This window comes from Cyanistes caeruleus, chromosome 16 (assembly GCF_971803275.1).
Source record: "Cyanistes caeruleus chromosome 16, bCyaCae1.hap1.1, whole genome shotgun sequence".
Classification (NCBI taxonomy): domain Eukaryota; kingdom Metazoa; phylum Chordata; class Aves; order Passeriformes; family Paridae; genus Cyanistes; species Cyanistes caeruleus.
In genome coordinates, this window is record NC_141716.1 from 14,713,814 (window position 1) to 14,729,470 (window position 15,657).

Below are 15,657 nucleotides of genomic sequence, written 5' to 3' on the forward strand. Positions count from 1 at the left end.
AAAGAAATCAAAGCACAAATGTGTTTGTTCCTTGGAATAAAATACCTGTGGTTTCCCATGCTGGCTGCAGCCCCCCATCCCAGGGGATTCTCCGTTTTGTGTGGGCCCATCAGCTGCTGGTTTAATTTGGCCGTGAGTTCCACATGTCTCACAAAACCCTCTTTAAACAACTTCCAGAAATGCTTTTATTCCGAGGATGTTCTGACTTGAATGCATCTGATTCATCCCCCCCTCCCCCCCAATGACCCTTTTACAGCACAGCCTGAGCAGCTGAAGGGAAGCAGAGTTGTTCTCTCCCTGCTATCACAATCAAGTTGTTTGGTATAAAATGTGGCTGAGGAGTGAATCCATAATGTTCCTGGCCATGTAAGGAAACTGCTATTACCAGGAGGAAAATGCAGGTAGTAACTCTGCGGGTTTTTCTCCACTGGAACTGTAATTAATGTGGATGCTGTGCACTAAGTACAGGGAGAAATACAGACTTCAGAGCAGTGAAAATGCATCTCATTACCACCGGAACTACTGTATCGTCCAAATGCATGATGTTCAGCAAGGAAAAGCTGGGTAATTGAATTCCCACCAAAGCACAGTTCATCTGCATCAAACAGCACCATGCTCATCGTGCAGCTCCTTCGGGCTGCTGCTGGAAATGAGGATTAATTAGGATACCTGCTCGTTACTCACAGAGCAGGCACACACACTGTGGTCAGGCTTGGGGCTGTAGTGAGAGGCTCTGCTCAAACCCCAGCCAGGCAGAGCAAGGCAACTCCAAAACTTTGGATCTTCTTGCACTCAAGATGCACCAAGAGTCAACATTTTTTTTTTTATCCGTGAAGAAAAAGCTGGCAAAAACCCCCAACAATTCACAGGAAGACACCTCTGCTGCATAAATATTTCAGTAATAACTAATAAGTGATTTATGGAATTGGTTTTGAATTATTCTAGGCTGGATTGGCTCGAGTGGCAGGGATGTGCATAAATCATTCCATGCACAGCACCCCCCAATCCCAACATGCGGCTAATGAACCCTCCGGAGCCAAACACACTCCTCCTTCAGGAAGAACCCACTGATCTGCAGCATTTTAATGGGTAAATTATTATTAATTTAAATAAATACATGAAAAACTCCCAAATACATCAGAGGAGAGAGTTTGGGAAGGGGAAGGAGGCATCCAGACAGAAACAGCAGAGAGGGTTTGGAGGTTTGGAGCTGGAAATCTGTGCTTTGAGCAGTCTTTCAGTCAGATCCAAGTGGGACTAATCCATCCCTTTGCTGCAGAACCTCCCATCCATGAGCCCCAGCACTGGGGTGTGTAAGGGCAGCAGGAGCTCGTTAAATGCATTTTAACTCATTATCATCATGTATTCTCCCTTTTCCTCCCCTGTCACATGTTCACCAGAGCCCCAGCACACGGCTCTCTGGTATCCCACCGACACAACTTCCAGGCTGAGAAACCCCTGCAAAGCCAAACCCCAGAGTTATTCTGGGCACAGGCATCTTGGGCTAAAGCAGCACACGGAGAGGAGGTCACCCCATCTCATCTTGGGGTCCTGGTATGATTTTCCTCCACATTCACCCCAGACCCTGATCCCCCCCAAAGCCCCCCACAGTGAGAAGGGGCCAGCCCCCTCAGCATGCCCTTTGGGTGTCATTTTGGGCTGTAGGGGAGGCAGTGGGAGCAATCCATCACCCTCAACCTTTGGAAAACCAGTGACTGCTGGGATATCATTTTAAGCTGCCACTTGGCTGAATTTTACTCCCTAGAGGTGCAAAGGATGCTGAGCTCTGGCTCATTCTGGCTCCCTAAGGTGGGACATGATCCCATCACTCCCAAGACCTCACTGTGCTCACCAGTGCCTCAGCTCCCATGCAGCCTGGCACACCCCATTACTTCAGTGCTTCAAATCCCATTATTCAGCTCTAACGAGGAAATCATTTTAATTAAGGAAATTAAAAATGTATTTGCTTTGGAATTTTAAGTAGGTGCTAATTTGAAGGGATGAAAAAGAGCTGTGCAGCCTGTTTGTGTGAGGAGCAGCAGGGGATGGGGATGGAGGAGGGGAAGGGCCCTCTGCAGCACCTGGGGTCCCTGGGGAGCAGGGGCAGGGCGCTAAGGCAGGAGCAGCAAAAGGCAGAGCCACCTCCCAGCTAAGGAGGGCTCCTGCTGATTCCATTCCTGCAGGAGAGTGGAGCCAGGTGGGAGTCAGGCTTTTCTCCCAACAAGTGACAAAAGGAGTAGGGCCTCCAGTTACACCAGAGGAAGTTTAGGTTGGATGTTAGGGAAAATTTCTTCATGGAAAGGGCTGTCAAACACTGGAACAGCTGCCCAGGGCAGTGGTGGATCCTCCATCCCTGGAGGAATTTCAAACCCCTGTTGATGTGGCACTTGGGAACATGGTTTAGTTTAGCAGTGCTGGGAGAACAGCTGGCAGTCAATGATCATAGAGCACTTTTCCAACCTTAATGATTCCACAGATCTATGAAATACAGCAAAAAAGGTGTTGGAAAATCCTTCAGAGAAGCTCTGAAGCCGTGAGGCCACAAGGAGGGACAAGAATATTGCCAAGCTGGCCCTGGTCCCTGTTACCGCTGAAGATCAATAGATCACGCGGACACAGGTTGAGGTGTGGTGAAGAAAGAGCAGAGTTTATTTTTCCTCCCAGGATTTATTGGCTTCTTACCATGGCCAGGGATTGGATGCTCAGGATAACACTTTCTCACTGCACTGGCCATGAGAAATGCCCATCAGAAGACGTGTAACAGAAAGAATGTACACATATCTATGTTTACAGTTACTGTCCTAGGAAAGTCATTAGAAAACTATGTTAGCAAGCTCAGAAGCTGAGTTTTCAGGGTGTCAGGTCCCCATGGGCTGCAGTGTCCTCTCATGTCCCCTGGTCCCCAAGGGCTGAGGTTCACCTGGAGGTGCCAGGTCCTGCTTCCATTCCCTCCTTCACTTGTTGCTAGTCTCCAACACCACAAGACTCCATCAGCAGTGTCCCAGGCTTTCCACAGGTGCCACCAACCCACTGGGAGCTCAGCTGAGTGCCAGTGCCACGGGGGGTGGGGGGGGTGGCTTTTGGCCAGAAGGAAGGAGATGCTTCTCACTTCGTGTCCTTGCAGCAGAGACAGCCCAGAGAAGGCTGCAATGCAAGGCTCAGCTTAATGCAGCAGGGTAAGAGTCCTACCAAAACCAGCAGCTAATAAGTTAAGTAATACCCAGTGTTATTAATGCTGCAGCTCTGCCATCACCCATGTATTTATAATAACAGTGTTCCCACTGTAATAACATTAATCATAATGGATTTACTAAGAAATTAAGGGGGAAGGGATATTATCTCCCTCGGGAACAGCACTTGACAGCAGCCCTATTTACTGTGTGGATTTGGATTGGTTTAATTCTCAATGTCTCGCTCATTAATCTGCTTTTCCAACAGCCCCTCACAAACACCCCTCTGGGAGCACAACCACAGGAGGAGGGAGGCAGGACAAGCACAGCCAGCTGAGGGGGGCTCAGGCAGAGCAGCCCCAGGGAATCCTGGCACAGGGTCAGCACAACCACCAGGGCTGTCTCATGGGGTGTGAGGGCACAGTCCTCTCCTGCCTTGGTGGGCAGTGTGCACGTCTGGGCATCACCCTCTTCTCCAGCCAATCTGCTATTCTCAGCTCCATGCTTAAAAACTCCTTAGCTTTACCTGGTGAGCAAGGAATAGTCAGCATCTCTTCCCAACATTTATAACAAGAGCTCAAAGGTTTTATTGAAACTTGTTTTCCCATATGCCTTTCTCCTCATCAGGCTTCTGGCTCGGGACACTTGGACCAAGAGCAGCTTGTCCAAGCCAGGGAATGCAGTGAGACACCCACAAAGCTCAGGCCCACCACCCTAACCAGAACCCATTGAGCTTTCACCAATGGGTTTTTACCAATCAGACAGCTTTTCACTGATGAAAATGAAAGATTAATGTATGTCCTGAAAGTCAGATGATCTGAGTAAAATTAAATCCTGATGAAAATCAAAGCTTGGTAAAAATTAAAGCCTGAAGTCCAAAGTGATCCAGTGATTTTTACCAGGAGTACGGCTTTCCTTGGTTAGTTTATAGCTGTGAGGAAAGACAGAGACATTTTATCACAGCTTGCATTAAACCCCTCTGATGCCTTGCCTGGGAGAGTGGAAGTGGCCTGGAAGCTGTGCACCTGTCAGCAGGAAAACAAGCTGGAGGAAAAATGCTCCCAAATCCCAGAAAGCCCTGGAGCCTCCTGGGCTGGTGTCCCCATCAGGGGCAGCTGGCTGTCCTCAGCCAAGGAAACACTGGGATTCCACTGGATTTATTGTACCTATCCATTGCATCACACAAAGGATCTGAGGACACCTGGCTAATTTTTTCACCCCAAGTTCTTGATACACAAATAAACACACTTCCCCCTTTTCTTTGTCCATTTAATATTTTTTTCTTTCTATTTTCTGCTTGAGGAGAGGGCTGGGCTGAGATTCATGAGTGTTCAGGAACACCCCCATGTCCAGCCCCCAGCCAGGGAGGCCGCAGTGAAGCCTCCTCAAGGTCTTCTCTCCTCCTGGCTGAGCAGCCCCAGCTCTCTCAGCCTTTCCTCAGAGCAGAGGGGCTCCAGCCTGCGGCATCTCTGGGGCCTCCACTGCCTTGCCTCCAACAGCTCCAGCTCCTTCTGTGCTCAGGACCCCAGAGCTGGGGCAGGGGTGAGCCCGGGAGGGGCTGCAGCTTCATGGGCACCAGCAGGGAATTTTGTGTTATCCCTGGAGAGGAACTAAATGCACTCTGGTGTTGAGGGATAAAATGAAAGGAATCAAGCCTGCCCTGGGCAGGGTTGCCACCAGCACCAGCATTTCCTTGTGCAGTCTGAAGGGATCTGTCAGGGGCAGATCCCAGGGCTCCCCTTGCTCCGGCCCCCAGCCCAAAGCAGCTGCAAGGATGGCAGGGCTGGGCTGCGGGTCCGTGCCCAGCTCAGTCCGGAGCTCCCTGTGCCACCACAAGCACAGGCTCCAAAGCAAACCCTGCCCATGGGGACACTGCAGCCGTGCAACACTGGCACCCTGCAGCTGAGGCCGAGCCTGCAGCACCTTGGAGTACCGACACAGCCCAGACTGTCCCCAAGGCTTCCTGGAGCCTGAGCCCAGGCTCAGAGGCCCCAGGGCTCCCTTCTGGGGAGCTCCAGAGGAACCGAATAGAGAGAGCCTCGGAGCCCTCAGCAATCCCGCCAGCAACCCACAGGCTGGAGGACACAGACGGCGCTTCCTGGCTGGGAGAAGCCTCATGCCCATCTCCAGGCACCACAATCACAGTGATCCCCACAGCTCCAGCCCCTGCCCAGCTCCTCTGTGGGCAGCGTTAAGGCTTCAGCAGGAGCACCAAAGGCCGAGGGCCTTCTGGCCATTTTCCCTTCCCCACTGCACGCCTGGGCGGCTTGCTGAGCACAAGCACCCTTTTCCCCTCTCCCCCTATGCCCTGCGCACACTGGGCACCAGAGAAAGCAGCTGAGACACTGGGTATGAGAACACATTCTATATTTCTATATATAATTCTGTATCTATATTCTATATATTTCTAATTCTATATTTCTATATTAAAGAAGAACAAAGAAGAAGGAAAAAAAAAAACATCTTAAAGAAAAATCCTGCCCGGCTCAGATGGCCCCGGCAGACAGAGAGCCTCTCAATTCAGCTCTCCTCAGAGCTCCAGCAGCACAGCCAGCCACGGGCCCACAGACAAGGGCGGTTCTTGCGTGCCCTGCGGAATCCATCTTGCCACCTCTGCAAGATGGAGCCTGGAGCTGCCCGGAGGACAAAGGCTGTTTCCAGAGCCAGCCTTCTGATGGCAGGGCTGATGTCCTGTGCCTTGTCATCAAGGGCTGCAAGAGAGAGGAACAGATCTCCATGGTCAGATCTGGATCTGCAGGGACCCGAGGAGAGCCCCGTGCAAGGGCCAACCCAGGTGGCTCTGGCCATGGCCAGGAGGGAGCAGGGACCAAAGGGATCAGCCCAAAGCCACTGGACACTATTGGCACTCGTGCCCCTGAAATCTCTGTGTGTGCCCTGGCCACACCAGGCCTGGTCCGCACAGGGAGCAGAGCCCTCGGCAGCCGGGGCAGGGATTGCAGCTCCCCTTGGCAGCCGGGGCTGGCAGCCCGCTGCCCTCACTCACCCTGACAGATGCTCTGGAGCTCTCGTTTGTTCCCCCGGAGGTGCTGCCCGGCCATCCCTGGGAACACAGAGCCTGTCAGGGTCCCAGCAGCACAGCTCCCTGCCAGCGGCGCTGCCAGCCCTGGGGCCACACGGCCTCCTGCCCCGGCAGGGCTCAGCCCCGGCCCTTGCCGCATCCTGACTCAGCCCAAGGGCCCGGCTGCCAGAGGCTTGCAGCAGCAGCCCCGAGGGCAGCCGGGGCTCCAGGGCCGGGGCAGCAGCCGGGGCTGGGGCCGAGCTGCGGCGGGGCAGGGAGGGAGCCCAGCCCGGTTCGTGGCTCACCAATGAACCTGATGGCCGCCGCTCGCAGGGACTCCTGCGGGCTGTCCAGGTACAGCAGGACCCGGTGCAGGTGCTCAGCCGCTCGGCTCCTGTCCTGTGCCAGCTGCAGAGAGCGGCGGGAGGGAAGGGTTGGTGCGGGCTCTGCCCCTCGGCCGGGCACTGCTGCCTGCGGCCAGCCCCGGCCTCCCGTGCCCGCCCAGCCCTGAGGCACCGGGCAGCAGCCGCTGGCGCCGGGCTCTGGAGGGGGCAGAGGGCCGGCTGCTGCCCGGGGAGCCGCGCTGCTGCTTTGCCCGACAGACCAGCGGTGCCGGGGTTCCATGGGCACACGGCTCGGGGCCACAGGGGGCTGGAGTAGAGCCCGCGGGGCCCAGGGAAGGGAGCAGCGTGTGGGGCACAGGCTGGCGGCCCTGGGTGCGGCACTGGGCAGGGCACAGCTGCCAGCCGCACACACTGAGCTTCTCCAGCCTGGGGCTGGGGCTTCCAGCCCGCCCTTACCAGGCCCTCGCCGAACCTCCAGGTCTGATCCACCCGCAGCATCTGCTGGAGATCCTTCCTCTTCAGGAATCGGGCGGAACAGAGCAGCGTTTCCCGGGAGGCCTGGAGAGCAGCAGAGACCCAGAGATGGCACCACAGCCCAGGGCACAGGACCCACGTCCCTGGGCCAAGACCAGGAGGGAGCTGCAGCCTGCAAGGCAGCAGAGCAGGAGGCAGCCGAGCGCCCTGCCAGGGAGCCACGGCAGCTGCCGAGTCCTCACATCAACCACGCGCTGGTTCTCGTCATGGCAGTGCAAGGAGAGTGGGAGCAGGCTCTGCTGCACGTGGGACTTCAAGGCCTTTTTTCCCTCCTTTGGTAGAAAATCCATCATCTCTCGAAAGATGAACATGGAGCACAGCTGCACCTGGCTATCGTCCTGTACGAAAGGAAGAAATAAAGACCTCAGCATCAGCTGCTTCAGGCCCACCTGGGCACAGGCCTGCAAATGCCCAGGGCACAGTGCCAAGGCAGCAGCCATGGCTGGAGACACAGAGCCTTACATTGTCAAAGAGCGGCAGGAGCGCCTCAGCCAGCTGCAGGCCGAGGGGGATGGTTATCGGGCCACCATTGTACAGGAACAAACGGCTGAGGAGAGCGATGCTCATCCCAAGCACATGGCTGTCATTTTCCCCCAGGAGCTCCACGAGCCTTTCATGCAGGCCCCACATTCTTTTGGCCTGTGTGGAACACAAGTGTGTGAAATGCCACCCTGCTGCCACAGGGCCCAGAGGCCAAAGGCCTGTGCCAAAGGCCTGGGGCAGGAGGCAAGAGGCAGGAGGCAGGAGAGCTGGCAGCAGCTGCCTCAGTGCCCAAAAGCCAGCCAAGCGCAAGCCACTGCCTTCCCCAGCCCCATGCCGGCAGCCGCTGCCCCCTTCTCACCATGGAGGAATTCTTGCCGAGCACCACAAGGCCTCTGAGTGCCAAGCGACGCCTCTCCCTGCACTCGCTCTGCAGTTTGTTTGATGCGATCTCCAGGACGCTGTCACGGAATTCACTCGAGTCCAGGCACTCCAACATCTGAAGGGCACAGGCCGGTGATGGGGCAGCAGCGCACAGGGCTGGGCCCAGGCAGCAGCACAGGGCGTGGGCACCGTCCCGGGCGGCTGCGGCACCGAGAGGGCAGAGAGCTGGGAGACAGCTCAGCGAGACAGCGCTGCCCTTCAGGCTCACCTCCACAAGGAACGCCATGGCGGCCAAATCCCCGTGTGCCGTGTCTTTGCTGAGCAGCCCGAGCAGGTAGAATGCAATCGCAGAACACAAGGGTAGGGACACGTGACGCATTGCTCTGACGGGAGGAAAAAGGAACCAAGACCCTGAGCCAGCGGGACAAACCTCTCCATGGACTGACTCCCAGGAGGAGCTTGGCCCTTCTCCACCACCCTGCAAGGGGACCTGGGGTCCTTTGGGGGCCAAGCTGCCCTTGGGCACCCTCCTCTCCCAGGCTTGTGCAGTGTCCTTGGCCATCCCTTGGTGACAAGGCCCTCTGGCCCCTGACCACGGGGACTGTGTGGGGCACCCCAGGCACGGGGCACAAACGCTGTTTGGGGGCAGCTCACCTGGCCAGCACACCCACAGCACAGTGGTGCGTGCCAGCACACAGCAGCGTGTCCCAGCCACACTCGTCTTCCACTGCTGCCACCACATCCTCATAGTGCAGTCGGCAGAGCAGGGCCTTCAGGGTCTGCACTGCAAACCTGTGTGCACAGCAAAGCCCAGGTGATGCTGGGAGCACGGGCTGCTGCCCTGGGGACATGGCAGGGACAGGAGGACTGGCATGGAGCACCTGTTGGGGCTGATGGCAAGGCCGTGTTGCTGCTGGCATCTCTTCCAGAAAGTATCGACCTTCTCTGGCATATCCAATGTGCTGAACAGCACTTGCAAGAGCAGATGCACCAAGAGACGGGGGAAATACACTGTCACTGCATGTGGGACACAGGGCAGCTGGAGCATCTTCCATATCACCACAGTTGCCTGTGAAGGACAGAGCAGCCCGAGTCAGCGCTCAGTGCCCAGGTGTCCATGTGGCAGGGCCCGAGCATGGCAGGGAGAGGCCAGTGGAGATGTAGGGACAGCAGCCGGCCTGGTGGTCCTGGAGCTGCTCCTAGGCCAGGTTGGAGCCCAGTGCCTGAGGCAGGGAGATGCCATGGGAGGAGGGAGGATGGAGACCTGAGGGAGAGGTGACCTTGGGGTGAGCAAAGGTCAGCTGCAGAAACTCACAGCCAGGGCAAGGACAGCCGTGTGGTCCCCGTCGGAGGTGCACATGCTGAGCTCTGGCCAGGTGCCCAGCACATCCAGGAGTATCAGCATGGCCGGCTCTGCAGCCCTGCACGAGCACATGATGCTCTTCCACATGGTGGTAGCAGCTCTGTGGGGACAGAGTTCTGTGTCAGGGGGGTCTGGGACACATCACCATGGCCTGGGCAGCAGCAGGGAGCTGAGCTGGCTGCCAGCCCTGCCTCTGCCCACTGCCCCTCTGTGGCAGCCCAGCCCTGTGGGGACTGGCCCCTGAGGGCAGCAGGCTCGGGGGCTGCTGTGCCAGGGCTGACAAAGGGAGGAGCCACAGGGCCCCGGAATCCTCTGTTTGTCAGACACCTGGGCCAGGTGTGCAGGGGGATGGCCTGAGCCCTCTGGGCACGTGGGCCCTGTACCTGTCACACCATGGGGCCACACGCAGGAGAGCCATCACCACGTCAGCAGGCTGTGCCTCTGTCATATCCAGAAGGGGCCTGTACAGATTGTACTCAGGAAACTCATTAGCCTTGAGCCACTGGTAGATGAACCTCACCATGGGGAGCACCTGGAGAAGGCACAGGGAAACTTGGAAAGCTGCCAGCAGGAGTAATGTGCCCAGCTTCCCAGAGAAGTGCTTCCCTTCCCACCGCACTGCCACGGCCTCAAAGGCTCACAGTGAGCAGCTGGCGTGGCCAAGCAATTCCTGGGAGGATCGAAGCCAGGCCACAGGCTGCTTACTTGCTTTGGACTGGAAGGACCCTCCTCCACAAGCATGTCCAGCAGGGCAGCACTGGCCTTGGTTTTGAAGATGGGAGAGTATGCTCTGACCACAGTGCCCATGGCACTGGTCTCTTCCTCCCGAATTCTCTTCATGAATTTGCAAATCATCTGCAGCAGAAGGGCAAGAAATGAGGGACATTGCATGGAGTGCTCCAAGCGTGGTGCTGGGCTGAGCAGGAGAGGGGATGGCTGCAGGTACCTGCGCTGTTGTGCGGAAGAGGCCACGGCTGCGTTCCTGCTCTCGAGTGCGCTCCATGGCTGCTCCTGGCAAAGAGCGAGCGCAGCTTGAGCTGAGGGGCTGCAGGAAAGGCCGGAGAACACAGCCCAGCCCTGCACTCCCCAGGCAGGGACAGCCCCAGGAGGCCCCAGGGCACAGAGTACAGCTCCAGGGCGTCTGACCCAGCCCCACTTCTGTCCTGTCCATGGACGTGTCCCCGGGGGATGGGATGGGATGGGATGGGATGGGATGGGATGGGATGGGATGGGATGGGATGGGATGGGATGGGATGGGGCGAGGCCAAGCTGGCTGCAGGCCCAGGTCTGCCGCTCACCCTGCTGCGGTGGCTGGAATTGCTCCAGCTCTCCAGGCTGCTGTGCTGGGGCAGTCCCAGGGCCTTCTTTCTCCTCCTTCACCCAGGTCATCTTGGGGACACTCGGAGGTCTCTGCTCAACATCACTGCCTGGATTCATGGCTACTTGCAGCAGAGGTGGCTCGGAAAAGGTCTGAGTTGGCAAGTCCTGCAGCTGTGCCTGGAAGGCACCTGCAGGAGTGAAGTCTTGGCAAGGCTGCAGGACAGCCAGTCCTGCACTTGGGTCTCAGGGGCTCGTGCCACAAGGACAGGAGACTCGTCGTCAAGGACCGCGGTGAGGAAATGCCACGGTCTGGGCTCGAGCACACCTGAGAAGTGTGGTGCTTCACCTCACCAGAAGTGAAGCCTCGGGAAGGCTGCAGGTCACCGAGTGCTGTGGTCTGGCCTCGAGGTGACCTGCAGGAGTAACGCCTCAGAAAGGCTCTGGGTCAGCAAGGAGTGAGTGTGCCGTGCGGGGGCTCCTCACAGCACCACTCTGTCCCGTCCTGCCCTGTCACGTGCACCAGGCACTGTGGTGTGGCTGTGTCACCACCAACACTAATGTCACCCCATGTCACAAAGGGCCCTTGGACACCCTGTCCCGTTCCATTCCACGGTTACCATGCTGCACCGTGTCACCAAGGGCCGTTGCACACGCTGCCCCCTGCCCTGGGGCTCCACCCAGCCCGGCCAAAGTGGCCCAGCTTGGAAGCAATGCCTTGGCCCAAGTGTCTCAGACAGCCCAACAGGATCTTTAGGAACAGCTCAAACCTGTGGCTGCAGCAGGAAGGGTGGCAGGAGGTTTCCTGCCTGCTTTGCATTGCTGCAGGGGCTGCTCCTGTCAGAGCCCCCTCTCTGCTGGTGACAGCTTTGCTCTTGGGGACACCGCTCTGCAGCAGCCCAGGAACACGAGCGGTGCCCAGTGCCGGGAGTGCCACCAGTGGTTCCCCCCTGTGCACGGGGACCCCAGCCCCAGGGTGGCTGTGCCAGCACCCCCAGGGACCTCCAGCCTCAGGAACCCCGGGCAAGGGGAAACCACAGCTGTGCAAATGCTGCCTGTGCCCAAAGCAAATGCAAAGACAGACAGCCTGTGACAAACAAGGACAATTTATTTACACAACAGCACCACCACCACCAATGAACTACAGAATGTATTTATGTTATAAGAATCTTCATAGCAACAATCTATAAAATGTATTTACAATGAAAGGACCTCTATAGCAATTGCAATAAAGAACCTAACTACAGCCTATAGAACATATATACTGAAGGGACTGTGTCCACCATCTCTGTTATTCCTGCAAGAGAAGGAGGCATCTTGGCCACTCCAGCCCAGCCCTGAGGGCTGTTCCTGTGCACGCTCTGGTGCCGTTTCTGCTCTGTCCAGAGCCGCTTCAGCAGCAGCGACTCAGCAGCGCTGCTCGAGGAGACATCACCACCCTCCCCATGGAGGCAGAAGCTGTGCAGACACAGAGCTCTGTGTCAGGGGAGCCTCGGTCTCAGCACCGTGGCCTGGGCAGGCGTGGGGGCCCGGGCTGGCCGCCAGCCCTGCCTCTGCCCGTTGCCCTGGCAGCACCCAGTGGCTGTGCCCTGCCAGGGCCTCCTTGCCCTCCTTGTCGCCAGCCAGCCCAGCCTGGGCACCTCGGGGCTGCTGAGGCCCAGCCTCGAGGGCTTCTGCTGCAGGCATGGCAGTCTCTCAGGGGAAGCACCAGAGCAGCGGGTGACAGGAACAAGGTGACTGCCTGGGGGCTGCTCGTGGCCTCTGACACCCAATTCCTCAGGGCTTCCACCACCCCGGCCCCACAGGGGCCTCCTGTGCCCTTGGAGCCTCCTGCCACCTCCTCCCTCACACCTGCCCCTTGTGCCTTCCCACTGCCTTGTCCCATCAAGGCCTCTGCAGCACCGCATTCCTTCCGGGCCTCCCTCCACCCCAGCCCCTCTGGTCTCCCCCAGCCCGGCCAACATGCCCGGCAGCGGCGCAGCCCCGATGGAGCTCCAGAGTAGCCGGATTGAGAGAGCCTCAGAGCCCTCAGCAATCCCGCCAGCAACCCACGGGCTGCAGGACACAGACGGTGCTTCCTGGCTGGGAGAAGCCTCATGCCCATCTCCAGGCACCACAATCACAGCGATCCCCACAGCTCCAGCCCCTGCCCAGCTCCTCTGTGGGCAGCGTTAAGGCTTCAGCAGAAGCACCAAAGGCCGAGGGCCTTCTGGCCATTTTCCCTTCCCCACTGCACGCCTGGGCAGCTTGCTGAGCACAAGCACCCTTTTCCCCTCTCCCCCTATGCCCTGCGCACACGGGGCACCAGAGAAAGCACCTGAGACACTGGGTATGAGAACACATTCTATATTTCTATATATAATTCTGTACCTATTCTATATATTTCTATTTCTATATTTCTATATTAAAGAACAAAAAAGAAGAAGGAAAAAAAAAACATCTTAAAGAAAAATCCTGCCCGGCTCAGATGGCCCCGGCAGACAGAGAGCCTCTCAATTCAGCTCTCCTCAGAGCTCCAGCAGCACAGCCAGCCACGGGCCCACAGACAAGGGCGGTTCTTGCGTGCCCTGCGGAATCCATCTTGCCACCTCTGCAAGATGGAGCCTTGAGCTGCCCGGAGGACAAAGGCTGTTTCCAGAGCCAGCATTCTGATGGCAGGGCTGATGTCCTGTGCCTTGTCATCAAGGGCTGCAAGAGAGAGGAACAGAGCCATGGTCAGATCTGGATCTGCAGGGACCCGAGGAGAGCCCCGTGCAAGGGCCAACCCAGGTGGCTCTGGCCATGGCCAGGAGGGAGCAGGGACCAAAGGGATCAGCCCAAAGCCACTGGACACTATTGGCACTCGTGCCCCTGAAATCTCTGTGTGTGCCCTGGCCACACCAGGCCTGGTCCGCACAGGGAGCAGAGCCCTCGGCAGCCGGGGCAGGGATTGCAGCTCTCCTTGGCAGCCGGGGCTGGCAGCCCGCTGCCCTCACTCACCCTGACAGATGCTCTGGAGCTCTCGTTTGTTCCCCCGGAGGTGCTGCCCGGCCATCCCTGGGAACACAGAGCCTGTCAGGGTCCCAGCAGCACAGCTCCCTGCCAGCGGCGCTGCCAGCCCTGGGGCCACACGGCCTCCTGCCCCGGCAGGGCTCAGCCCCGGCCCTTGCCGCATCCTGACTCAGCCCAAGGGCCCGGCTGCCAGAGGCCGGCAGCAGCAGCCCCGAGGGCAGCCGGGGCTCCAGGGCCGGGGTAGCAGCCGGGGCTGGGGCCGAGCTGCGGCGGGGCAGGGAGGGAGCCCAGCCCGGTTCGTGGCTCACCAATGAACCTGATGGCCGCCGCTCGCAGGGACTCCTGTGGGCTGTCCAGGTACAGCAGGGCCCGGTGCAGGTGCTCAGCCGCTCGGCTCCTGTCCTGTGCCAGCTGCAGAGAGCGGCGGGAGGGAAGGGTTGGTGCGGGCTCTGCCCCTCGGCCGGGCACTGCTGCCTGCGGCCAGCCCCGGCCTCCCGTGCCCGCCCAGCCCTGAGGCACCGGGCAGCAGAAGCTGGCGCCGGGCTCTGGAGGGGGCAGAGGGCCGGCTGCTGCCCGGGGAGCCGCGCTGCTGGCCTGCCCGACAGAGCAGCGGTGCCGGGGCTCCATGGGCACACGGCTCGGGGCCACAGGGGGCTGGAGTAGAGCCCGCGGGGCCCAGGGAAGGGAGCAGCGTGTGGGGCACAGGCTGGCGGCCCTGGGTGCGGCACTGGGCAGGGCACAGCTGCCAGCCGCACACACTGAGCTTCTCCAGCCTGGGGCTGGGGCTTCCAGCCCGCCCTTACCAGGCCCTCGCCGAACCTCCAGGTCTGATCCACCCGCAGCATCTGCTGGAGATCCTTCCTCTTCAGGAATCGGGCGGAACAGAGCAGCGTTTCCCGGGAGGCCTGGAGAGCAGCAGAGACCCAGAGATGGCACCACAGCCCAGGGCACAGGACCCACGTCCCTGGGCCAAGACCAGGAGGGAGCTGCAGCCTGCAAGGCAGCAGAGCAGGAGGCAGCCGAGCGCCCTGCCAGGGAGCCACGGCAGCTGCCGAGTCCTCACATCAACCACGCGCTGGTTCTCGTCATGGCAGTGCAAGGAGAGTGGGAGCAGGCTCTGCTGCACGTGGGACTTCAAGGCCTTTTTTCCCTCCTTTGGTAGAAAATCCATCATCTCTCGAAAGATGAACATGGAGCACAGCTGCACCTGGCTATCGTCCTGTACGAAAGGAAGAAATAAAGACCTCAGCATCAGCTGCTTCAGGCCCACCTGGGCACAGGCCTGCAAATGCCCAGGGCACAGTGCCCAGGCAGCAGCCATGGCTGGAGACACAGAGCCTTACATTGTCAAAGAGCGGCAGGAGCGCCTCAGCCAGCTGCAGGCCGAGGGGGATGGTTATCGGGCCACCATTGTACAGGAACAAACGGCTGAGGAGAGCGATGCTCATCCCAAGCACATGGCTGTCATTTTCCCCCAGGAGCTCCACGAGCCTTTCATGCAGGCCCCACATTCTTTTGGCCTGTGTGGAACACAAGTGTGTGAAATGCCACCCTGCTGCCACAGGGCCCAGAGGCCAAAGGCCTGTGCCAAAGGCCTGGGGCAGGAGGCAAGAGGCAGGAGGCAGGAGAGCTGGCAGCAGCTGCCTCAGTGCTTAAAAGCCAGCCAAGCGCAAGCCACTGCCTTCCCCAGCCCCACGCCGGCAGCCGCTGCCCCCTTCTCACCATGGAGGAATTCTTGCCGAGCGCCACAAGGCCTCTGAGTGCCAAGCGACGCCTCTCCCTGCACTCTGAAGCCTCTGTACCCCCATTGGTTTTGTACGTGTGTCCCTCCGATTGGGAACGGCGATAAAGAACGACAATGGACTCTCAAGGGAGTTACAACACGAGAATTCTCTGGTTTATTACTTCAGGCCTGTTTTATAGACTGGTACGTGAAAGATACAGAAAAGAAACTCTTATTGGTTAACAAAGTGCTACATCACCATCATTGGTCAGGGTGGCCCATCACCCCCCTGGCCTTCTCCCGCAAGAGAAAACAAGACTGCAAAACAACAC

At 58.5% G+C, this 15,657-nt stretch overlaps 1 protein-coding gene and 1 long non-coding RNA gene across 2 annotated transcripts; both read right to left on the reverse strand.

Annotated features, from left to right (window-relative positions):
* Window positions 1-6,174: 6,174 nt before the first annotated feature.
* Window positions 6,175-11,144, reverse strand: LOC147650257 (maestro heat-like repeat-containing protein family member 7). The gene is made up of 13 exons (XM_086853417.1): window positions 10,593-11,144; window positions 10,241-10,305; window positions 10,000-10,149; window positions 9,678-9,826; window positions 9,247-9,394; window positions 8,813-9,000; window positions 8,586-8,723; window positions 8,200-8,314; window positions 7,909-8,046; window positions 7,530-7,706; window positions 6,990-7,405; window positions 6,495-6,597; window positions 6,175-6,231 (listed from the first exon to the last, which is right to left on the reverse strand). Exons 1-11 carry the CDS (start codon window positions 10,729-10,731, stop codon window positions 7,052-7,054), a joined length of 1,761 nt encoding a protein of 586 aa, XP_086709543.1. The 5' UTR covers window positions 10,732-11,144; the 3' UTR covers window positions 6,175-6,231; window positions 6,495-6,597; window positions 6,990-7,051.
* Window positions 11,145-12,976: 1,832 nt separating this feature from the next.
* Window positions 12,977-13,648, reverse strand: LOC147650258 (uncharacterized). Its single transcript, XR_015277151.1, has 2 exons — window positions 13,591-13,648; window positions 12,977-13,299 (listed from the first exon to the last, which is right to left on the reverse strand). It is a non-coding gene; the product is annotated as an uncharacterized LOC147650258 (long non-coding RNA).
* Window positions 13,649-15,657: the final 2,009 nt, after the last annotated feature.